This window comes from Eretmochelys imbricata, chromosome 5 (assembly GCF_965152235.1).
Source record: "Eretmochelys imbricata isolate rEreImb1 chromosome 5, rEreImb1.hap1, whole genome shotgun sequence".
Taxonomy (NCBI): domain Eukaryota; kingdom Metazoa; phylum Chordata; order Testudines; family Cheloniidae; genus Eretmochelys; species Eretmochelys imbricata.
Window position 1 is genome coordinate 92249493 of NC_135576.1, and position 25885 is coordinate 92275377.

General features: G+C 40.7%; 1 protein-coding gene across 1 annotated transcript in view; it reads left to right on the plus strand.

Annotated features, from left to right (window-relative positions):
- The first annotated feature begins 3218 nt into the window (after positions 1 to 3218).
- Positions 3219 to 25885, plus strand: part of RASEF (RAS and EF-hand domain containing) — a 48024-nt gene continuing 25357 nt past the window's right edge. Inside the window, exons 1-3 of the mRNA XM_077816391.1 lie at positions 3219 to 3550; positions 21577 to 21723; positions 24390 to 24480. Coding sequence (XP_077672517.1) covers positions 3219 to 3550; positions 21577 to 21723; positions 24390 to 24480 — 570 coding nt within the window. The remainder of the gene's footprint in view (positions 3551 to 21576; positions 21724 to 24389; positions 24481 to 25885) is intronic.

Genomic DNA, 25885 nt, shown 5'->3' on the forward strand with positions numbered 1-25885 from the left:
CTGCTGGAGCCCCAGGCGGTGCAGGCCAGGCAGCGCAGATGGGCTGGCTGGGGGATGCTATCCCCAGCCCCGCTGCTTCTGCCTGAGGCCCCACCCCTTCTGAGGGGCAGAGCTGGGCCCCATACCAGCAAGTGTTGAATGCTATTTTCACCCCTGTTTATAGTGAGACAAAAAGGGACTGAAAATTATCTCTCTGGTATTTCTAAGATGGTTGTAACCTTGGTATCTACCTATTGAATTCATATGACTGCTTCTTTCTGTCTCCGGGGTAAAAGCTACACTTACAGGGCTGTAGAAGTGATATTTTGTTTTTGAATATTAAATTAGGCTAGCGCTGGACTCAAGCAGCAAATCTGTCTAACAATAGGTGCATAATTTCAGAACAAAGCCTTGTTTTGCCATTTCCTGCTGGGAATCCTGCCCTCAATACCCACAGTTAGGACTCATAAAATGAATCAACTTTTGTTTTGTTGTATCTGTGTCAGTTTGTTTGAATGGAATGTTTGAACTCTCTGATTAGAAACATGGATGTCAAGCAGGATAGGTTGAAATTGGCTGATTGTATAATACTGTAGGTACGATCTGTTTTGGAGGATATACCTCTTCCATGACAGTGCTAAATGACTGCATACTTCATCTTATTGCTTGAGTTTAATCTGCCACATTAAAACTTCTGTAGCAATGGAGGAAAGAAAGGCACAAACACCATATTCTGCACTCAGTTATAACCACTGACTACAGAGGGGGTTGCAGTCATATAACTAAAGGCAGAATTTGGAGAAAATGTAACACTTACATATGGCTTTTGCAAATATTGCTTTTATAGGGCCTGCTCCAAAGCCTCCTGAAGTCAGTAGAAAGACTTCCATTGACTTCACAGGGCTTTGGATCAGACACATTGCGGAGTGAGGTGGGAATGTCTTGTATTGCTATTTATTACTTATATCATCTTAGATGTTCAGGGTGCTTTACAAAACAAAGAAAGTAGGAAGCCCTAGTCTAAAAAGTTTAAAACCTAAGGAAGATGAGAATAGGAAAAGGCAACACACGGAAGGATTGAGAACAGGGTGTAAAATCAGGACTAATAAAGGACCAAAGTAATGTCCAGCTATACTCTATGTGATAGCATATCCATGGTAGACCATGCCTCTGGAGACATGTAATAATGAAAGAGTGAATCTAACTATGCCCAAGATACAAGATTACCAAGAAGTATAATCTAGTGAACAGCATATGGCAACAAAGACAAACAAGATAGGGTGTACATGTTGATTATGAGTTTGAGATATCACGGTCTGGTGAGGCAAACTCAACCCACAAATAAAAGTACTTCAGCTCCACAGGTTGTCAACATCAAAAGCCAGTGCCTAAAAATTCCTGTTATCAAAGGGCTGGCAGGCATAAGCAAGATAAATTTGTTTCATTTTGATGAGGGAACAACTGCAGTCTGCTTTAAAGCTCTCCTATGTTAGTCAGCATGGGTGTTTTTTATTTATATGGTCTGTTTACTCATCAGGTCAAAACTTGGTGGGCCACCTTTCATATAAGAGCATGGAGGAAGCAGGATTTCTTTTGTTCTAGTTAGGAAGATTTTGCTGGAGTACAAAAGGTTAATTCTTAGCTATGTCTACATTATGTGGACTACAGCAGAATAGCTATGCTGGCTTGACCCTGTGTAGAGACAGAGAAAAAAAAACAACACACAACTTGTTCCTCCAACCTACTTCTGAGGTCATGTCAGTTTCTTCTGAAGAGACTGAAATTGGTACCCTGAATCCTTTTACAGAGCATAATACTACAATAAATCAGTCAACCTATAATAGTGTTTTGGATCACTCTAGAGTGGCTTCCCAAATGAGATTTATGATAAAGCACAAATTCTGACAGATCCCATAGTTATAGATCATTCCAAGAACATAGCACTTCCTGTGCTGCAGAGTTAAAGTTTTAGTTCAGAACTGTAGCAACACCACCTCCCCAAGGGATGGCAGCTAGGTTGACAGAAGCATTCATCTGTTGACCTAACTGCATCTACACTAGGGGTTAGGATTTTTCACACCACTGAGCACTATGTCCATCTATGTTTAAGGGTAACTTACCCTCAGTGAAGTTAATAGAGTTTACACTTCAGTGAGATTGGCCATTTCTGGTCTATATTAAACAAGATGATTGGGGGTGGGGAAATATGGTTCCTGGATCTGTTAGTCTCTTCAGAAGTCAGGCTGTGGAACAACAATATCTTATATTACAACAGGGTCCCCATAAACTTTCACTGATGTCATTTTCTGTTGATTTGACATTTTAATAGGATCCTCTTACATTCCTATCATTGTATCTGGATCACAATACGCTGGACTATGACATTCTTAATTAACATATTCTAAAGACAACTATTTATTAATACAGGAAGCACTTTTAATAAGAAACATACTTCCATGGACTTCGGACCAGTTCCTTAATGCCCCCTTTCCTTCTTCAAATACTGAGCCTTAAAAATGGATGGGGAAATTTCAGTTACCTGGAAAGTTTCTCCTGCAGCAGAGAAGAGGACTGTGGTATGGGGACTAAGCAGAGAATGAATAAACAACTTCTATGGTGTCAGCTTACTAACAGCCTCAAGAGAATCCCAGATTCAATTGGACCACTGGACATAAAATAAGGTGTGTAGGCAGGGTTCCCGTGGCCTGAACACTTGGCAAGGAAACATTTCTAACAGACCGTTTAACGGTTTTTTCCAAAGAAAATATAATGCAAACATATGCAAAAAGGGTCCACTCTTAAAAGCTTCCTGGATAGCTTCCATAACTGAGTGAGTAACTTTACCCTACTATTTGCATTACTTCCTGCGGGGATTTCCTCCAGCAAATAGAAGGGAGCGCCGCAGGTAAGCGCATCACCTGTCTAAGGTGAACCCGGCAAGTTTGTCAGAGTGGCTTGCACCCACGGGCGCGCCGAACGCTGCACCTCCCGCAGCAGCACGTTCCTGCGCCCCGCCCGCCGGGCCCCCGGGCTCCCGCCTCGCTCGGGCTCCTCCGCCCAGTGAGCGGCTGGGGCGGCGGGGCGCGTCGCGGGGCGGAGGGAGGGGCGGCGCCGCCGGCGGCGGCAGGGAAAGCTGTGCGGCCGGCCGGTTCGCTGCGCTGGCAGCAGGCGGAACGGGAGCGGAGCCCGCGCCCCGGCCCGGAGTGGCCGGCAGGAGGGCGCTTTCCGGGCCGCTGGCGATGGAGCTCGAGGAGGGGGACGAGCTGGCCCGGCTCCGCTCCCTCTTCGTGGCCTGCGACGTGAGGGGCTCCGGGCGCATCGAGCGGGCGGAGTTCGGCTCGCTGTGCGCCGAGCTGCGAGTGCGGCCGGCCGAGGCCGAGGCGATCTTCCGGCGGCTCGACACGGACCGCGACGGGGCCATCACCTTCCAGGAGTTCGCCCGGGGCTTCCGCGGGGCCAGCCAGCGGCCGCTGGGGCAGGACGAGGAGGAGGCGTGGGGCGCGGCGGGGCCGACCCAGCCCTGGCGGGATTTCGAGCTGCGGCTCGGGGGCGAGGCCAGATACATCCCCAGGTGAGAGCCGCGCTGGCGGCGAGGCTGCGCCCCCGCCCGGCCGCCGCTGGCACTGCGGAGAGAGCGGGCCGGGTGTGTGGCCGCAGCAGTTAACCCACCCCTGTCTCCGCGCCTGCCCGCCCCGCACGGGAGCCGCACGGGGTTGCTGCCTGCTGTAGGGGGGCCCTCCGTGCGCACAAGGCAGCCTTGGCGCTGTTTGCATCGCTGTCGGGTCAGCTGTGCCAGGCGCTGCGCCAAGTGATGGCCCAAGGACCACACGACAAGAGGCAGGGACCAGAGGAGGGGGGTGTCACAAGGGAACAGTAGGGCTCTGGATGAAAAGCCACAGTCACAACACGCCTGGGAAGCGCAGCAGTGCGTGCTGGAGAGCATGGTTCCAGCTGCAAAATCAGGATAATAATCGTTTGTGTGAAATAGGGGAAGGTCACTTTTTCTTTCCTTCTCAATCTGCCCCCTTTTCATAGAATATCAGGGTTGGAAGGGACTTCAGGAGGTCATCTAGTCCGATCCCCTGCTCAAAGCAGGACCAATCCCCAATTAAATCATCCCAGCCAGGGCTTTTCAAGCCTGACCTTAAAAACTTCTAAGGAAGGAGATTCTACCACCTCCCTAGGTAACGCATTCCAGTGTTTCACCACCCTCCTACTGAAAAAGTGTTTCCTAATATCCAACCTAAATCTCCCCCACTGCAACTTGAGACCATTACTCCTTGTTCTGTCATCTGCTACCGCTGAGAACAGTCTAGAGCCATCCTCTTTTGGAACCCCCTTTCAGGTAGTGGAAAACAGCTGTCAAATTCCCCCTCATTCTTCTCTTCCGCAGACTAAACAATCCCAGTTCCCTCAGCCTCTCCTCGTAAGTCATGTGTTCCAGTCCCCTAATCATTTTTGTTGCCCTCCGCTGGACGTTTTTCCAATTTTTCCACATCCTTCTTGTAGTGTGGGGCCCAAAACTGGACACAGTAGTCCCGATGAGGCCTCACTAGTGTCAAATAGAGGGGAACGATCATGTCCCTGGATCTGCTGGCAACGCCCCTACTTATACATCCCAAAATGCCATTGGCCTTCTTGGCAACAAGGACACACTGTTGCCTTTTATGCTGGTCTTATATGAGAATTAGTTTTTTGGGTTTTCCATGCTGGTGAAACCATCCCAAGGTGCATCCTGGTTAGCCAGAGTAGGCACCTGTGCATGTTGAGAGCTCAAGAGACACCACCTGATTAATTCTCAGGGACCCATCAATGGAAGCACAGCTTAAAGAGTTTCAATGTTTGCTGGAAAGGGTGAGGAGTTCTGCATTGTTTCGGTGGGGCAGGACATGATCTTGCACCCACTCTTCTGTACGTAAGTTAAAATGTACCTGTGGAGTAGAGGACTGCAAGGACTTCTAACCACTTAGGCTATCCAGTGGGCACAGTACCTGCTTGGACTCAGAGGGAGATGAGCCTCCCATGGGCCACACAGAGGGTGGGATCCCAGTTTGCTAGGAAGAGGCTGTGCATAGTGTGTTCTGGACAGGGGCCAGTAACGTAGGTGCGTTGACTCAAAACCTATGTGTGTGAGAGAGGCTTGGAATGCCAGCACCCCCTTTTCCAGCCTATGGGCCTGCTCCAAAGCTCATTGAAATCAATGGCAGCTTTAGATCAGGCCCTATATTCTGGAGTTGCAGATGCTTATGGACTGTATTTCATCTCTCCAGTCCTGCATCATTCCCCTTACAAAGGCAGTTGTGAATATCCTGTCCCTCAGCTGCTGAGTACCCACACTTCATTTGAACAAGAGACAAATGATTCAGTTTAAAAAATCACATTAATGGGACACTGCCAACTTGAAATCTTGACACTTATGAGTTAAAAGTAGGTTTAGATGCTACTTTGTCTCCTACCCTGAGTCTCCCTGCCAGTTTTTGTGGTCCTTACAATTACATTTTTTGACTTTTTAAAATGCTTTCCGTCTCCTCCGCAACTGCAAAAGACCAAAACAGGGAAATGACTGACTGTGCAAGTGAAACAAACTATATGCAAAGTATTGTCAAATGCACAATTTAACAAATGAGGGGGGAAAAGTCCCCTCTAATCTCTTTCAGGTATAGTAATCTGTTGTTACCTGTCATTAGAGTAGAAGATACACTTTCAGACAGAAGAGATTTTTAAGTTGACTGAATCCCCTTAAATAAGCCAGGAGGCTGTAATTAACTTATTCTGGACAATACTTCCTGTGCTGTGATCTCAACTGAGACTTCACTACATTGCAAGAATTCTCCCACTTCTCTCTTCATGCTCTGAGCCTTCTGTGTGGGCCCCAATCCTGCTCCCACTGAAGTCAATGAGAATATATTCAGTCCCATAATGGGGAAAATTGACTGGCAGCAGCCTGCTTCACAATGAAAACTGTTTAAAAAAAAAAAAAAAAGAAAAAAGAGAGAAAAAAAACCCTTTTATAATTGTAAAGTTGTTTCCATTTTGAAGGGTTCAAAATGGATCCATTGTCTATTTTTTGACTTTTTATCATTTTTAGCAGAAAATTTCATTAAAACTGATACATTCTATAAAATCAGAAAATTTTGACGTTGACAGTTTTTTTGTGAAGAGTTTTTAAAAGACCATTTTTTGGTGAAATACTTTTTATGCAAAAAATTTTGCCCAGCCATCCTGAGTAAAGCTTCATGTTAGACAGCAAAGGTAACAACCTGGCTTGCTTGTTAAGGTCCCGATCCTGCAAACATATATGCACAGGTTTAACTTTACTCACAAGCAATCTAATTAAAACAGACAACTTTTATGTAAAAAGCGAAGCACGGCATAAGCATTCCTAGACCAAAACTGTAGTTGGAAACGTTGAGAAAGAAACAAGGAAGAGATTTTGCAGAAGAACAAATAGGCAAAACCTCTGGTGCAAGTGAACCTGTTAAAGATAGTTGAAAATGTCAGCATGTTTCCAGACCATCAAGTTTTTCATTTTGTTAAATGTTTAATCCAGATCATACTTTGATCTATTTTATTGAAACAATTGTAAATGGCTCAGGACTTGATTTTTTTTTTTCATTTCTTTAATATTAAGTCAGATATGATGAATCTCAACTCATTGGGTTATAATTTTAAATCAAGATGTCCAACTATTTAACTTGATTTAAAGGTCTGTATATTAATAAAATAGAATAATCTGTAGTGTTTTAATAAACATCTAAATGTTATACCTTAGTTAAAGTTTAACAACTTCTATTTAAGGCCCTGATTCTGCAAAAACCTGTGCACGTGCTCTGAAATATTTGAATCATTCCATGTAATTCAGTGGATTACTTGTGTATAAAATTAAATATGTATGTAAGTCTTTGTAGGAATGAGGCCAGAAAGTTACTTTAAATGCTTTTTTTAAATCTACATAATATCCTCCCAAAAAGCATTCAAGAGATGTAGTCTTAATATTTTGGATTATTAAGAATAAAAGCTGTTTTTTACCTGCCAAAACCTTTGTTCAGAGTCTTTGTCTTGTAACCACACTTTCATAAGTGTACATTTAGGCTTTAGTATTGCATGTTAGCTTGCCTAGATTGACCCTTGTGTTCATGCAGAGACCCTGACTTCAGTAGGGCTCTGTGCGTTCACAAGGGTCCATCCATGTAGCTTATCTTCTAGGCTTGGAGACTAATTTTGTGTGAGAGAGTTTTGGGTACCCTGCTTAAGAAAACTTGTGTATATTGTGGACAAAGAGGATGACAACATCACTGCTAGCTCAGTGGAATTTTTCATAGAAGCAATGGACAACATTGCAGCAGAAGATGAATGGGCTGACTGCCAGAAAGCAAATTGGTAATTTATTAATTTTCATTTGGACACTGATGCACAAGCCAGTGAGTTGCCAGAAACAGTGTCGTTAGCACTGAAAGAAAAGCTGTGGGTGGTGAAGGTAAATGGTAGAACCCAGGGCTTACAGTAGTGAGTTTATCCCACTAAAGGAGAATATTAACTAGATATGTGGGTAAATAACAAATTGGAAAGATAAAATTTGTAGTAGTGCCAGGAAAAAGAACACCTGCCGTTGGGTTAAAAGTGTCAAACTCTTGGTCTTATCAAGAGCTACACTCTTTGATGGGGCAGAGAACCAGAACAAATGATTCTCTGCTCCTTGAAGTCTTTAAACCATGATTTGAGGACTTCAATAGCTCAGACACAGAGAGGTTTTTCGCAGGGGTGGGTGGGTGAGATTCTGTGGCCTGGGTTGTGCAAGAGGTCGGACTAGATGATCATAATGGTCCCTCTGACCTTAGTATCTATGAATCTATGATGAGAGTTTGAGGACATCTTCAAGGGGATAGGGAGGCTTTCAAATGAGTACAGAGTATAGCTGAAAGAGCCTAATTGCTCCACTGTTCACACACCTAGGAAAGTTCCTTTGGCCTAAAGCAGAGAGGCACAGGCTTATTGCTGTGGTTATCAGAATGACAAGATAAACCAAAAGAGTGAGTACACTTGTTGATTACTGAAGGGGAAAAAAAGATGGACTCCTTCACTTATGTATAGACCTAAAATATATATATATATAAATACATAAATAGAGCAGTATTTTCCACTACTTGCCAGGGGAGAAATTTTGAGGGATATGGCTGATGCCAGATATTTTTCCATGCTGGATGTGTCATAGTCTGGTACCTATCTCTAGAAAACATTGTACATATCTGCAGTGGTGAGCAGGAGCTGGTTTGCACCGGTTCGCTAGAACCGGTTGTTAAATTTAGAAGCCCTTTTAGAACCGATTGTTCCTGGAGGGACAACCAATTCTGAAAGGACTTCTAAATTTAACCGGCCAAAAGTGGTGCCTTAGGCGCCGACTCCGCGGGTGCTCCAGCCCTGGAGCACCCAAGGGGAAAATTTGGTGGGTGCAGAGTACCCACCGGCAGCTCCCTGGCCCCAGCTCACCTCACCTCCACTCCGCCTCCTCCCCTGAATACACCGCCCCGCTCTGCTTCTCCACCCCCTCCCCCGACCAGGCTTCCCGTGAATCAGCTGTTTGCGCGGGAAGCTGGGGCAGGCTGAGAAGCAAGTGGCGGCTTCCGGCTCAGGCCCAGGGCGGCAGAGGTGAGCTGGGGGAGGGCCACCCGTGCCGTAGCAGGTAACCCTGGGGGAAGGGGGGTGCAGGGGAACCGCTCCCCGCCCCAGCTCACCTCTGCCACCCTCAGCCTGAGCAGGAAGCCGCCGCCCTCCCCGGCTTCCCACTGAACAGCTGATTTGCGGGAAGCTGGTGGGGGAGGGCGCGGAGAAGCAGAGCGGGGCGGCGCGTTCAGGGGAGGAGGTGGAGCGAAGATGAACTGGGGCCGGGCACGGGGTGGGGAGCTGCTGGTGATTTGGTAGTTGCAGACACACTTTCTAGAATATTTGTCTGGGGGAGCAAATTCCAGAGCTAGATTTTTGTGCAGGTCAGTTTGGTAAAATAATCTTTCTGGTCTTAGACAAAATATGGACTGTGATTGCCAGAGCAACAGATCAGGATGAGAAGCTGCAGAAAGTGAATAAGGCTATTTCCATAGGGTAGTCAGAACAGCATGTTCCCAGCTTCTGTGACCAATTAAGAGGGGAGCTCTGAGTTCTAGGTGGCATTTTGTTTGAAGATATCAGAATGAAGATCCCTAAATTGTAATAGAAAAATATGTTAAAAGGGATAAATGATGCTCATGTGGGGATTGAAAAATCTAAGAGGAGAGCTAGAGACATTTTATATTGGCCTCAAAAGAACAGCGACATTAAGGAAGCTGCCAAGGTTGTTTCATATGCCAGAAGTACTAGCTAAGTCAAGCAAAAGAGCCCATGTTGGTGGCACAGGAAAGACTTTCTGCTTGGAGCAGCGTAGGCATAGATTTGTTTATGATGACAGGGGGTGGGGGGAACTATGCATTTGTTAAAGACTGTTGTTCTCACATCCCTGAGATAGCTTTACTAGAAGATACTACAACTAAACAGGTGATTGTGCTTATCAAATCTGTTTTTGCTAGCCATGGTATACCTGATGTGAGTATTCCTAATGTGGTTACATCTGACACTGGGCCGCAGTTCAGTGGATATGAGTTTAAGAAGTTTGCAGTGAAGTTTGGGTTTAGGAATGTAACCTCTAGACCCCATTACCCCAATTCAATGGGTTGGTGGAAAATGATGTTAAAATAAGAAAGTGCCTATTGAAAAATGCTGCGGCATCATTGGTGGTGGTCTGTAATTTAACAATACCTTAGTACAGACCTTTACCTTTACATTACAGAATGGCACCAATGAAACATGGTTTGTTACCTGTAGGCATTTTATTTAATAGAAAACTGAGAACTAGAATGCCTGTCATGAAAATGCTGATGTCAGAGGAACTGGAGATTTGCGGAAATTTAAAGAAGCAGATAAAGCTATATTAAAAAACTGGATATGTTTTGGGGTTCTGGGAACTATCACTACTTTATGAATATGGCACAGTGAATGTCTCTGATGGAAACCAACGGTTGTAAACAGCAATGTTGTCTTAGGAGGGTGTCACTCGAAATGGACATATACTGAGGAGGAAACAATGACACTTTCTCCAGCTTTGAGAAAGGAAAGGGGTAAGGGGCACCGAGTTTGCTGTCTTGCCTGAGAAGGTCTCAGTTTGGTAACAGCCACAACAGATCCAGACAACCAGCCCCAGGATATACTACTTCCAGAAAAAATAGACTCACTGCCTCCTGACAACAGCATTACTCATGTTCAAGAGAAACCTGCAAGTCCAAGTGACAGTTGAAGGCTCCTCAGAGATTGATAGAACACCGTTAGTAAATTTAATCAGGTTGGATATAAGTGTTTGGAATTTTGTGTTATGTAAACATTTAAGAGATGTTATTTTTAAGTTTTGGCTGGCAGAGGAAGGAAGGCTGGTATTGGTATTGTACCTTTAAGTGGTTTCGCTTTCCAGACAGGAAGTCTGAGGAGAGGGAACTGCAGAAGCCCACCTTATGTAATGCAGAGGCAGCTGGGAACTGGCATCACTCAATAAAAAGGATCTCTTTCATGCACTTTGGGCCTACCATGATTACTGATGTAGGAGTCATTCGGTAGGAGATCAAAAAATATTACTTGTGCGCCATGGTGCTTTGTGAAAGCATCCATCTCCTTTCACTAACAAACGTATCCCAGTGTCTTTGTTACTGTGTTTGCAGTAGCAATTTGAATGCTGTCCCATTGCTTGTCTAAGAGGGTAGTAGGAGGGAATGGGGATAGCTTTGTTTGGTATAAATGATGTGGTCTGATTATATTGAGTTGCAATTCTCATACATCAAATTACCAACTGAAAGACATTCAAAATGAAATGGTGGTTATTGAAGTGCATGTGTACTCATATCAAATGAATAATTCTGTACTGTTTCTTCATGCAAACCAGTCCTCTTCCTTTTTAGGTTTCTAAATAACTTTGAACCTCTCTAATGTATAATCCTTCGCTTCATTTGTTAGGCATGTATCAATTCAAGTTCAGGGCATCCTTTGTTTTCTTTCATTTTTCCTTTCTGTTTACAGTTTTCAAGCACTGGAGGCCGAGATATGCTATAGTTCAATTTCTCCATGCTGGTCCCAGATCTGGCAAATGTTTTAGCATGTGTTTATCTTTGCTCCTCTGGGTAGTCCTATTGAAATCAATAGGATTACTTATATGAGCAAAGTTATGCAGATACTTAAGTGTTTGAAGGATATGGGCCTTGGACAAAAAAAATGTAAAGTTTGAGATGACTTTATAATATTACATTGTTTTACATTTAACTTTTTTATAAATCCACATTTGCTAAACTTTTCTTAAAGGAAAAGTTAAGCAGGACTGCTGAAATACTTCTGAAATCAAAACTGGAAAAAAAATCTTAAAATGGCAAACTTCTCACCATAATAATTACAGAACTGTTTTTAAGGTATGCAGTTCACTAGCACCTGAAATTTTACATAATAGTTTGTAACTGTTGTTCTCAAAATGGCATTTTGTGTCCCCGCACATGCATTGTTCTTTATTTCTCTGATACAGTATTTCCTAATATATATTTGCACTGAGAACCACAAGCAAAATAATTTAAAACAAGCAAACAAACAAACCCTGGCCATCTCAGATGTGTAATTAGTTAAAATATGAACCATCAACAGAGACGCTAATTTAACTCTGCCTGGATTCTGACCTCAGTTATACAGGTAAACTGGAATAATTCAGCATTCGGTCCTGGAAGGTGTTGAGTACTTGGTAATTGGCCCCAATCCAGCATAGCATTTGAGCATGTGCTTATTAAGTGCCTTGCTGGATTGCTCATAAAAATGCATAGCAGCTTGGAGGAGTGAAGCCTAGAAGATCAGAGTAACAAGACAGAAATGGGACCTGGTTTCCCTATAAGATAGAAAGGACAACTTTTCTCTATTTGTATTGCCATTGGGATTTGCACTTGCATCAAAGGGAACAATTTGCCTTTTATTCTACAAACAAGAAATGATAGAAAATTTCACCATATGATACAAATAGAATGAAACCATTACAAAATCTGAATCTTGGATTAGAAATTTCTCTTGTGTTTTAATAATGATGAATGCCTGGGTCTTATGTAGTGCTTTTCATCCACAGATCTCAAAGTATTTTTGTATCTCAAAGGAGATCAATATCATTATCCCCATTTTACAGATGAGAAAACTTAGGCACAGAAAGGAACATGACTTGCCCAAGAACACCCAGCAATGTAATGGCAGAGCCAGGGATTGAGCCCAGTTCTCCTGTCCCAGTCCAGCATCCTATCCACTAAGCCCTGCTGCTTAGCTATTAACATTTAAATTATATAAGGTTTGTAATGCATCGGTGTGGCTAAGGCCCTTCATTTTCAGTTTTTATTTTGTTTAAAATATTCCAGGAATTTATCACAACAAGGAGTCCGGTGGCACCCAAAGACTAACGTTTATTTGGTCATATTCACTTTTTTAAATCAAAACTTGTGTTTTTAACAGAATTCCAGTCATGTTGTATTTATGTAGGGTTAATGCAAAAGATGCTAAAATCAGTTACTCTTTTAGAAAGCTATAATGCAGGAGCAAAAGTATTATATAGGTTTTAAAAATAATTTTCGAGAGTTAAATACTGACTTTAGTAGAGACAATACACAATTCCTGTGGTATCAGAAATTCCAGCTAGTTAACATTTTTCTGTGTACTTACTTTTGACTTTCTAAAATTGCCTTATGGGTTTTGTCTTGATTAAAATAAAAGGTGTGTTGCTAGAAGGTTAGCTAGCATACTCTTACTAGCACATTCTAACACTCTAGCATAGACAAGCCCATGTAGACTATTAACACATGCCAGCTGGCCAAGATGAAGCCTACTTACAACATCTGTCTAATGATACACCTTTAAATCTTAGTCATGACAAATCCTATCACACCAGCTGAAGGAGAAATCCTTGCTGAACAGCTGTGGTCTCCAATAAGTTATATTGTTTACTGCTGCCTTATCAAACTGTTGATAAGGTGTAAGGAAAGTTTTTGATATCTCCAATATTAAATAGGAGTTCAGCAGGGCTGATCACATGTAAAGTTACATGTGTAGGTAATTGCAGGATTGCGGTTTAAGACATGCCTCCTGCTTCAAACAGTTTAAGGTTAATTACCAGGTGGTATTAATATTTTCTAGACTGTGTCATAATTTGCTGTGTTCTCAGGGTGATTATGGCTCATATTCAGTGCCCAAAAATCAGAGAGATTTCAATAAGCAAGGCTCAGGAATTATTTCAGTAAATGTAACCCTAAAAGGCACAAAATAAGCCTTAATTGTTTTCGCTGTTAATGATTCATCTCCCAATCAAATCTGCATTCAGTATAGTGGTAAATGTTAGATATACAGTATCTGTGAGCAGTACTCTGTTTCTGTGTGCTGTATAATGCATATTTTGAAACTAGCTTAATTTTTTAGATAAATGTTATGGGATGTGTCTTGCCTGTCTGCAGTTTGATTTATTGATTGTCCAATTCATTTAATTTAGCTTGCTGTCAGGGTGCCTTCAAAGCATGTGTTATAGCTGCCTCTGTTATCTTTTGAAATTAGATGAGAGAACTAAATTTATCTTTTTTTTCCTCCAAAGAAAGATTTTCTTCCCACAAATTTCCAGGGATTAGTTTAGTCAGGTTCTTATGTGTGGCATTCACTGTGAGCCAAAGTGTTGTTTGCCAGTTAGTCTTTATACTCAGTGAGCAATTGTGCCAGTAGCACAAAAAGTGGAAAGTGTTTCCAGACTAGTAACCTAGTATAATGCAAGACATCTGATTTTAACTGAATCTTTTTTTGCTTTCTTTTCATTCAAGAAATAACCATTCTTCCTTTATTATATTAAATCAAATGCAATGAGTAATTAAGCACAAAAAGACAGTAATTTCATTTTATATGCAGTGAACTACCTATTGGAGCATAGTTGCATGAGCCTTAGGAGTTCTCCTTTATTGAGAACTGAGGCACACATCAGATTATACAACTAAAATCTATTTGACTTTATCTGAGTATTCAGTTACCCTCACACCTATTGAAATTTCAATTGCCAACATTAAAAGAAAACAGCAGAGTATTTTTTAAGTCTGTATAAAAAGGACAGCAGCTTTTTCCTCCCTGAAATTAGAATAAGGTATGATCCAACGCCCACTGACACCTCGAGAAAACTAGTGCTTGCAAATCATGGAACCATTAAATGTGCCAGCAGTTACTGATGTCTGCAAATGGTGGACACCAAACCTGAACTGTGGATAGTGGCTTCTTTTGGATTTTGTCTCCCCCAGACAGGGATTTCATGCCCCTAACAAGAAGTTGGTGGGGTGGGGGAAGGAGGGGATAGGGGTAGGGAAGAGAGAGCTTTTCAGGGCCAGCTCCTGAATCCCACTACCTGGAGAAATTTGATTTCTTTCCCCACCTATCTTACAGGACTCTGAGGTTCAGTCTGAAATATACCCAAGTAAATACAAACTTTTAAAAATGATGTGAGGAAGTGTGTGCTACGTAAGTAGAAAGGTCATTAAATGTCAGGTTATAAATATTCTCTCTCTGAAAATCCCACCATTTTTTCCTTGCTTTTCACCACAAAGCTCCACTTCTGTTATCTGTTCCTTTCTTTGTGCCCTACTTCATTCTGCTGCCTGTGTTTACCTGATTGTAGAAATCATCTCTTCAGGACAAGAGTTTAATTTTATTTCATCTCTATAAAGTTGGAGCTAATAATTTTGTTCATAATAATTCTTATATAGAACTATACAAGTAACTCATTTTCCATAAAATATCAGTAGATCTTTAAAATGTAATAAACTCAGCATAACATTGGAGTGCACAAAGCTACCAAACCAGCAAAATCTACAAAATAATCAAGACTGAAAAATGTGTATCGGTGTCTACTGCATAAAAAGCTGCATTTCAGGATAACGCTCAAGAAAGCAGTGATAGCTAAAAGAGGGCAAAACCTTCCACAGTGCACTCATTCAAAGCACTTGAGACAGATAAACAGGTACTGTCTCGACCTTCCAATTTGTTCCCAGACGTTCAATCACTAGCACTATTATGAGACAACTGTATGCCTGAAAAACATTCTGGGCCTGATTCTGATTGAACTAATACCAATGTAAATCAGGAGTAACTCCACAGTTACACAGATGTAAAACTGGAAGATAAAGTTAGAAGGAAGCATGAGATCAGAATCAGGCCTGTCGCATAGTAATATGAAAATGAGTACTCCAAGCATCCTAACTGGCTTCAGAATTCCCATGTCCGTAAGGATTAAAAATTTCTAGGCCCTATTTATACAGGTTTTACAAATGAACTTGATAATTGTACATAAACACAGTTTAAACTTGTTTGTGGTTGAACTGGGTTTCAAGGTGCCTTGATTTGTCAGTGTGCATGGAGTCACACCGCAGAGTCATTTTTAAAAAACAAAACAAAAACAAGAACTCTACCTTAGGTCATCTGTACCTGGCCTCGCTCTAATGCACTTTAGGTCCATCGATGGTGGCTAGCCAAACTGTGGTAGAGCATGCTTTCCCTACAACTGCATAAAATGGAGATGGGTTTGAGCTGATACGAATCTGAAATTTGGAGTGTTTGGATTTGGGGTTTTGATTTAGGCCAATCTCTATCTTAAACATTGTTGTAAATACCTGTCCAGGCATGACCTTAAGATGAAGCAAGGTGTATTCAGGGCAGGTATACATCAATACCCAGAATGCTTTTCTATTCTACATTTATTGCAAAGCTCTACTTTGGGAACATACCTTTTGGGAACAACAGCTGGCAGATTGCACAACAGGGATTCAGTCCCTAGTGACAATGAATAGCAAAAATTTCTTTCACATTATTTTTAAAACATCCATCCCATGCATTAATATTTATGTGCATCTCTGGGTGTACACATTTTTAAGAGTTAAAAACTTTGCACTTGGAAGTGAAGGAGGCCAAAAAAACCATTGAACAGTCTTAAAGAATTCAAACTGGGCTAATTTTTAAATTGAAAGTTCTGAATTTTCTGAAATTTCTGACATTGAAATACAAACTTGTTAGTCTCCCTCTGTGTCCCATCACAACAATCTGAGTTTCAAATATTAGATATTCACAATGCACTGCTCTGGAATAAGCTGCAGACCACAACCTATTTTCAAAGTTTATTCAGCAAATAATTTTGAATAACTAGCACATTTTTGAAAAGTGATCTCTTCATAGAGAGTTGGAAAAAATAGACCGCATTAATCAGTTAGATTATTCAGTACTGTACAATGACTCTGTCTTGCTGTAATTATGCCAGTTAAGTGTCCCAAACTATGTGAAAGCAGAACAGTGGTTGAAAAATATGCAAATGAGCAGTTCGGAAAAATTATTTTCATAACAGTCAAACACTCACTCCACAAGGCCACATCCTTCTAAAATTCTGTGAATTTATAAAGTATTACAGTGAGCTTGCAATTTACAAAATATAGTTTTCAGATACTTGAGGTGATTAAGTCAATGGCTCTACTGATAATTGATGAAAATGTTTTACATCTTGCTCAAGATGCCAGTGGTCAAGTGGAATTATAGCAAATTTGTTACAAATTTTTAATATCTTCTGTGTTTTTCTGTTGCTTCTGTGGGCTATGTTTTTAATTAAGATTTTATGCTAAGCTGTCTCTAACATGCTCAGATAAGTGCCATCAACATTCCCAACTGTCAGTTTCAGTTTTTAAAAAAACCTCCCAGTGGCTATTGCAGCTTCTGTTGGGTGTTGCACTACTGTGGTTGTGTGGATTTTGTTTTACCTCTTAGACCTAACTGGCTCTGCATAAAGGTATGTCACTAGGATGTTCTGAATCTAGCTCTGACTGCTGTAATTGAGCCAATGAGGAACAATGAGCATAGAGAGGTTTTTGGATCACATAGCTGGCGTAAAGTACCATAACAGCTACCTTATGTTTCTGACATCAACCTCTTAATACAAAGCTTACCCACATCAGTGCGCAGACAGACACAGTGGTAGTGAAGCATTGCTTTCAACCTTCATTCTTTGTGTTTGTTCATTTGTTTAATCTTTGATGTCAAAATAGAAAACTGAGAGAGGAGTGTTCTTGGAACAGGAACAAAAATGCAAAATTGTAAAAATACAGAACAAAGCTCCACCACAGGCTCCTGAAGCTATTGGCGCAAGGAGCTTGTTGTAGGGAGAGACCAATGTACTTGGTTAATTTTCAGTTTGTCAGCATGAGGCATTGTAGCTGCATATGCTGTACCGTAAGGAAGAACCTACTGGACAGTGAAGTAGAGATGCTTTAGTAGTAATATTTTTTTAGAGTTTTATTGTCAGGAATGTTCATGGAAGCAGCAAATTTAGAACAGATATAAAATATTTGCAAAATGCAAACTTTGAACTCAGATGTAGGTGCACATCAAAATCCTGATTCTAAAGAGTTGTGCTCATCCATCTCAGGAGGCAGAAACATGCCATCTGACCTGTGTATCCTGTCAAAACTAACCAATGCAATTAGAGTTTTGAATATCAAATGCTCTCAATAAACTGATCACAAACCATCTATGGACCAAGAATTTTTCATTTTTGTGGGGGTGAATAATACCTACTAATGAATAAGAATGGCCCTACTGGGTCAGACCAAACGTCCATCTAGCCCAGTATCGTGTCTTCCGATAGTGGCCGATGCCAGGTGCCCCAGAGGGAATGAACAGAACAGGTAATTATCAAGTAATCCATCCCCTGTCGCCCATTCCCACGTGTCTTATTGACAATTAACAAAAAGAAAAACAGAAAACTCATTGAATAATGTAGTCACTACAAATTGTTTGCTCAGCTTTAGATTTTACGTTCACATCCCAAAGACCCAAAAGTGCTGATCCATATCATGTTGAATGTATCTACCTTAGAGGGATGAAGGATTCATTTGACTATGATGGATTTTGATATACAAAGAACACATTTTCTTTTATTTAGGGCCCAATCCTGACTTAAATAAGTAGTCCTTACTCATCTGAGTAGTATTGTTGAGTTAAAAGTGACAGCTAATAATAATACTACATTAATTAATTGATACCTACTTGTGTAAACGTTGGCAGGATCCGGCCCTCAATTTGTTTTTGCAGGGCAAAATCTAAACCATTCCAAACTCTCCTTGTTTTGCCTAAGGAATACTATACGATATGAACCATATCATCTCAACTTTGCCTAGCCCTTGTAATACCGAGACAGAATAATAAGAGGATGGAATTTCAGCCTTTGAATTTCCCTCATTTAAAAATTAATTAAGCATGGTGATAGTTTGTATTTAATGTCAGTGGTTTTAACTTATTGTTAAATGAAAATGCCCTTATCTGTATTTTAAATGTGGGTTATTGACTGAACGGTGTTATGGGAGTTTTTTAATTACTGGTTATTCATGCATAGTCATGAGTGGATAAACCTGGTTGGTACCATGTTTGCCTATGCATCATGATATTACTTTAAAACTGTGTTCTGAAACATGCAACTGTGCATATATGAGAGAGAATCTTCAAAGACTAATATAAGTGTTAAAAGAAAAGGAGTACTTCTGGCACCTTAGAGACTAACAAATTTATTTGAGCATAAGCTTTCGATGAAGTGAGCTGTAGCTCACAAAAGCTTATGCTCAAATAAATTTGTTAGTCTCGAAGGTGCCACAAGTACTCCTTTTCTTTTTGCGAATACAGACTAACACGACTGCTACTCTGAAATCTAATATAAGTGTTGAAATTTTAACTTATAGAAATACCTAATATACCTAAAGTACTAGCCTGTATAAAAGACATGATTTCTGAGAAAGATACTTTTGGTGCACAAAAATGCCATGAGCATCAGTAAATCTGTATTTCTTTGTGCCCTTGGTACATTGCCATATATTCAACTTGTACATCGGCGTTTCAGCCTATAAATTTTTATAGTTTCCTGGAAGTTCTGCAGTTGTTTAAAATGGTATGTGAGCTATAGCAACAGTTATGGTACAGCTGTAATAGAATAATGCATACTGCTGGTGGGAAATCATATGGAGACCGTGAGAAGGTATGTTGATAACCTACACAATGGATATACAGTATGAGGTGCTTAAAGTAGATGAAGTGTTAGGTACAGAGAACACGAATCCTCATTCTATAAACAAGTGTCCAAGGAGATGCCAAACCTTTTAAGTTATATTTTAAATAATGTTGTATTTGTAAAAGATTCTTCCTGACTAGAGAACTGCAAGTATAATTTCATTATTGGAAAAGGGTCAAGTATATAATCTTGGGGAAAATCTTAGAAACTTTTCATTTAAAAAACTTCAAACTTTTTTGTAAGAAGGAAAAGAGAAAATGTATACATGGTATATTAGATATGGCACTGGTGTAGGACTCAGAAGACTTTGGTTTCATTTTCTGCCACTGATCCACTGGATGACCTTGGGCAAAACACATCACCTTCCCATGCCTCAGTTTCCCTTTCCATTTTCTCTGTCTATTTAGGTTGTAACTCTTCAGGGCAGTTTACACACACCCATCTTTGTGTGTACAGTGCCTCACATAATCTGGCTCTGATCTTAGTTGGGGCCTCTAGATCTACCATAATAGTATTTCCAGTAATCAGATTTATAATCCAAGTAACAGAAGGATCTAGCATGAAACAAAATACGTTACGCAACTATACTTCCTGATAAGGTCAGAAAATTCAATGAAGAATTCTTCAGTAGTAACCTCTGTAATATTGTCCTCCTTCCTTAGATGTTGCATGTTTTGTTGCTGTTTTTGTGTTTGCTCTTTTCAAAATTGTTTGATTAGGCAGTCAGGAATTTTTGTATTTTAGTTTATTAAGGTAGTCTGCATTTAAAAAAAAATCAGCATGTTGTTTTTCTGCACTATACCAGAGTTTTTATAAGTGGGTTTTTTTTTTTTCTTGTAAAAGTTTTCAGCCACTGTGCGCGCGCGCACACACGATTTTTTGCTTTCCTTAAGCATCCACTGTTTTTCACATGAGAATGGTATTTAGGAATGGCATCTTAGAAAGATTCTTTTTATTTTTTGTCAAATAGAGCAGACAAAGTTCCAAGAGTAAAATTATTGTTTTATGCCAGTGATTTTTTACTCAGTGTTCTTTGACAATTTACTTCCTGGTTAAATAAAAAAATCTATAAAGCTGTAAATGGTCTGGGCCCCAGATATCTCAGAATTCACCTTATGTATCACTATGACAAATGAAATTACTGATTCTGGTTTACTAATGTGTTATTCATTGAGTCATCTGTGTCCTCTTTCTCCAAGAAAATATACCCAACTCCTTAACCTTTCATTATAACTTACGTGCTTGAGCCCCCCAATCTGAAGCAAATACTTACCAGCAACCACACACCACACAACAGAACCACTAACCCAGGAATCTATCCTTGCAACAAAGCCCGTTGCCAACTGTGCCCACATATCTATTCAGGGGACACCATCATAGGGCCTAATCACATCAGCCACACTATCAGAGGCTCGTTCACCTGCACATCTACCAATGTGATACTGCCATCATGTGCCAGCAGTGCCCCTCTGCCATGTACATTGGTCAAACTGGACAGTCTCTACGTAAAAGAATAAATGGACACAAATCAGATGTCAAGAATTATAACATCAATCTCTCTGGTCACTCGATTTCTGAAATCAAAGTGTCTATCCTTCAACAAAAAAAACTTCAAAAAAAGACTCCAAGGAGAGACTGCTGAATTGGAATTAATTTGCAAATTGGATACAATTAACTTAGGCTTGAATAGAAACTGGGAGTGGTTGAGTCATTATACTAAGTAAAACTATTTCCCCTTGTTTATTCCTCCCCCCGCCCCCACTGTTCCTCAGACGTTCTTGTTAACTCCTGGAAATGGCCCACCTTGATTATCACTTTAAAAGGTTTTCTCTCCCCCCGCCCCACTCTCCTGCTGGTAATAGCTCATCTTAAGTGATCACTCTCCTTACAATGTGTATTTTTTCATGGGCTGTGTGTGTATATAAATCTCCTCACTGTATTTTCCACTTTATGCATCCGATGAAGTGAGCTGTAGCTCATGAAAGCTTATGCTCAAATAAATCGGTTAGTTTCTAAGGTGCCACAAGTACTCCTTTTCTTTGTGCTTGAGGTGGTGTCTTCTTTTACTCTATGCAGCAGCCTCCAACAGTGATCATCTCCTTATATAGTATGATTAGCAGTAGAGCACTCAGTGCGACCGATTTACCATTGTGATACTCCAGTTTTACCCTGCACTTTACACAACTAACATAAGTAATATGAAATGATTCAAGTAATACTTCTAAAAGGTTTTTTCTGGGAGAAGAATAGTGCAGTAAAGAGACCGGAAGGATTTAGGTTCTTGAGAAAAGGGCAAATGCTGTGCAGCATGTTTCAAATATATATTTGCCTTGTTAAATTTTAAAATCTGAGACACAGGTTGTTTACATTTTGAATAAATTTTGGAAGCCAAATGTAGTGTTTTTGTGTAAGGAAATATGCTTCATTGTGTTTTTGGTTTTGGTTTTTTCCAGACAAGAGCAGGCCAGTGTTCTTTATGCGAACATCAGCTTAGTGGAACCAAGATTAATTCAGCCTTATGAACATGTTATTAAGAACTTCATCCAAGAGATCAAACTTCAAAGCACAGAGATGGAAAACTTGGCCATAGCTGTAAAAAGGTACAGTGGATAGTTCTGAATGTCACACATGTGCAGTTATAAACTTCACCACTTACGCCTGTAGTACAGTGTGTTGGTTAAAGTTACCTGGTACTATTGGCAAAACATGCTGAACAGAATATTTTCATTTTTAGATATTAAACTGACAAGTTGAAAGAATCCAAGCGTTTTTTTATACAAACCAGACAATTTGCAAATGACTCTGTATGTAATTACTTACACTTTGGATAAATTCTGGGGCCAGTCTTGGATCCAAAGGCAGGCTAAGATCCCAGATTTTAACGATCTTTCTTTTTTTGGTTGTAACTATGACTTTGAATACACATGACTGTCATTTGCTTTTACAAATATTATTTTTGTATCTCCAGCTTCAAAGAGAGTATTTAGGTAGCATATTTGGGTTTTGTACAGGCAGTCTTCTACTTTACGACGTTCGACTTATGATGAACGACACTCACAATGTTTCTGAATTGACACCCTGATTCGACTTACAACATTTGGTTTCAACTTTGACACTCTGTCCCGCAATGGAGTGGATTGCAGTTCCGAGTTATGACGTTTTGACTTACGATACAATTTTCAGGAACCAATTGTGTCATAAGTCCGAGGACTGCCTGTTTTGTAACTATATCATATTGGCATATTTTTATACTACATATTAAAATTCCCATATGTAGGGGGAAATAAAAATGATTCCGTTCTAAAAAGTGACTGTGCAAATGTCATCATGATGTTCCCAGTTCATTGTGTCTCAATCTATCCAGTCTAAATTTGCTCAGTTTACAAGTCAGAAACTTTTAATTGCCAGTCTTGCAAACTCAGCCTTGGCTTTGAGAGTCAAGCTGATTTCTTTCCTTCTTGTACATCATCTCCAGTAATATCATCGAAACTTAGGACTGGAAGGGACCTTGAGAGGTCATCTAGTCCAGTCCCCTGCACTCATGGCAGGGCTAAATATTATCTAGACCATACCGGACAGGTGTTTTTCTAACCTGCCCTTAAAAATCTCCAATGATGGAGATTCGACAACCTCCCTGGGCAATTTATTCCAGTCAGAGCTGTCTCTTGGGTAGCGCGAATAGGGCAACTGCTCTGGGCCCTGCATTTTGGGGGCCGCTGCAGGCCAGTGCAATTGGCTGGCACTGTCGGTCCCGGAAGATATAGGCGCAGGAACTAGTAGTGCGGGGGGGGGGGGGTGCTGAAGCACCCCTGGCCTCCACCCCATGCCCAGGGTCCTGACTGCCCAGCCGCTAATGCAGAGCTGGGCCCCCAAGCCAACGGGGGCTGATTTGTTCCGGGCCCCGCACCCCTGTAGGCATGGCCCTGATTCCAGTGTTTATGTAACACCGACAGACCCCCGATTGTCGGCAGGCAGGATCGAACTTGGGACCTCCGGAAGTTTAGAGCATGAGCCTCTACTGCATGAGCTAAAAGCCACATGACTGTTAGAGATTAATGAATTTGCTACAGCCTTAGCTAAGTGGTCTCAGTGCCCCACTACATGGGATAGAACACCGCACCCAGGAGGTGTGTGTTACATTTATCCACGCTGACAGGAATTTTTTCCTAATGTCCAACTTAAACCACCCTTGCTGCAATTTAAGCCCCTTGCTTCTTGTCCTAGCTTCAGAGGTTAAGGAGAACAATTTTTCTCCCTCCTCAATGTAACAATCTTTTATGTACTTGAAAACTGTGATCGTGTCCCTTCGTGTCAGTCTTCTCTTCTCCAGATGAAACAAACCCAGTTTATTCAATCTTCCCTCATAGGTTATGTTTCCTAGACCTTTAATAATTTTTGTTGCTCTTCTCTGGACTTTCTCCAGTAAAGGCTCTAATAAAGGTGTTACAAGTCAAGTCTACATATCAGTCCAAATGTATGTATGAATGGTCATCTTCAAATGACTTCTTTGGCTATGTAATCTCAGGCCTTGTCTATACTAAAGGGAAAAGTCGATCTAAGCTACGCAATTTGAGTTACGTGAATAGCGTAACTCAAATCAACGTAGCTTAGATCTACTTACTGTAGGGTCCACACTACGTGACATCGATGGGAGACGCTCTCCCGTTGACTCCCCTTACTCTTCTCGATCCGGTGGAGTACAGGAGTTGACGGGAGAGCTATCGGCGGTCGATCGCCGCAGCATCGATCCTCCGGCAAGTGTAGACAAGCCCTCAGATTGTCAATGGGATGGCACAGCAGTAAATGAAGGCAGAATTTTGTCCCACCACTGAATCTTAAACTTTAAATTAAATTAATGTATTGATATGTGAGAAGGAATTGAATAAGCCTTATCAATACTGGCGTGATAATATTCGTTAAGTAAGTCAATATGACTAAATGTATATAGGGCTTAGATCTGTTGAGAAGATGGTGTATTTCTTACATATCATTTTTCAGAGGAGAATTTCACTTTAAAGATTTATTTTAAAGGGAAAAATATGAAACCAACTTTCTTCTAAACAGAGCATAAACATCATAGCCTTCTGTCACTGCCGTATCTGTCTTTCAGCCACTAATGAAACTGTCACATAATTGCTTCTCATGTTTGGCCCAGGTTTCAACATTTGCATGTGTATGTTTGAACGGATAGGCCATGTATTTTTTCTCAAATTTTCTTTGAAGTCAATGGAGGACTCATTAGAGTGTATTCATGTTTAAATCTTAGAGCTCAGGATAAAGCAGCAATACAGCTCAGTGAAATGGAGGACGAGATGGATCAGCGGATACAGGCTGCAGAACACCAGGTCAAGAAGGAAGTGAGTACTAGATATTACCAGCATTTCATAATTATCAGGTTACTCCTGCCCCTATTGAAGTCAATATTGAAGGTGCAGGCTTCAAGCCCCAAGTACAGAATGTTTCTCACCTTGATTTACAAACGTCTAAAAGTTTATGGTATCACATTTTCCAAATCATCTTATAGGGAAGTATTATTGTTTGGTTTTGATGGGTGGGTCAAGGTCTACAGGCTGTAACTGAGCAATATTTCCATTGAAGGCATTTGCTTGAGTGTGGGCTGTAGAATTTAGGACTGACTTAAGGTTACCAAATGCCTGAATATCATAGAAATGTAGTACTGCCGGGGACCCCAAAAGGTTATCTAGTCCAGTCCCTGTACTGAATTAAATTATCCTTCCTTATCCTTTTCTTTTAAAAGCGTACATTTGATGCTAATGAGGAATATAATTCTTAAGGAATGATTTGCACCATGAATGTTCTAAAAGCCATCCATTTCCTCTGTAGAAGTAGGGGGTTTGCATCTCCATTTACATTTGCTGGGCCTAACAAAAATACTTGGATAAAACTCCCATTGAGTTTAAGGAAGGATTGAGGGCTAAATGATTCTCTGGACTTGCATAGGCCTGATGCAAAGCACACTGAAGTCAATGGAAAGACTCCCATTGACTTTAGTGGGCTTTGAATTGGGCCCAGGAAGAGGATAAAACTTCCCAAAGGACATTCTTTCATTTTCCTCACAAAGCAGATTGGCTGCTTATGTGGAAGTAGCAAATTGCAAGATACTGTGCTTCTGTGTTGTTGGGTGGGGAGTGGAAGGGATTGGCCACTGAAGGTGACACAGAATGGAAGAATGACATCCCCCGGGGAAAGGGTCTAATCAGTAGTACCGGTGCCCTAAATTTTTCTATCTTTACAGAGTTATGTACTGATTACTATTTGGGCTGTTTAATCTGCTTAGACTTTCCTTCTCCTGTTCATGCATACTGGTCCCACAATTAATTTTTAGAGATTTCCAGAAGAGGGAGAGAAATCCTGTCCTTATTGTAGTTAATGGGAATTTTGCCATTGTCTTCAGAGATGTCAGGTTTCACCCATTATCTTAATCCAGTTGCAGCCTTGATTGACTGTTGGAACAATCCTTTTCTCTTCATTATTTATGTGAATATATATTAAATTCTAAATGAACTATGTAATAAACGGTAGAAAATACAATAAACTACATATTCATCTTTGTCTATATAACATAATGTTATGTTAAATCACTATTAAATTCAAATGCAAACCTATTTCAGTGTATAATATAATATAAGAACAAAAATAAAGTTAAGATGGTCTAACACATGCCCAATAAATACATCAAATAGTTTTATTTATTTATTTATTTTATTTGTGTAGCCTACACAATATATTAGGACCAGTCTG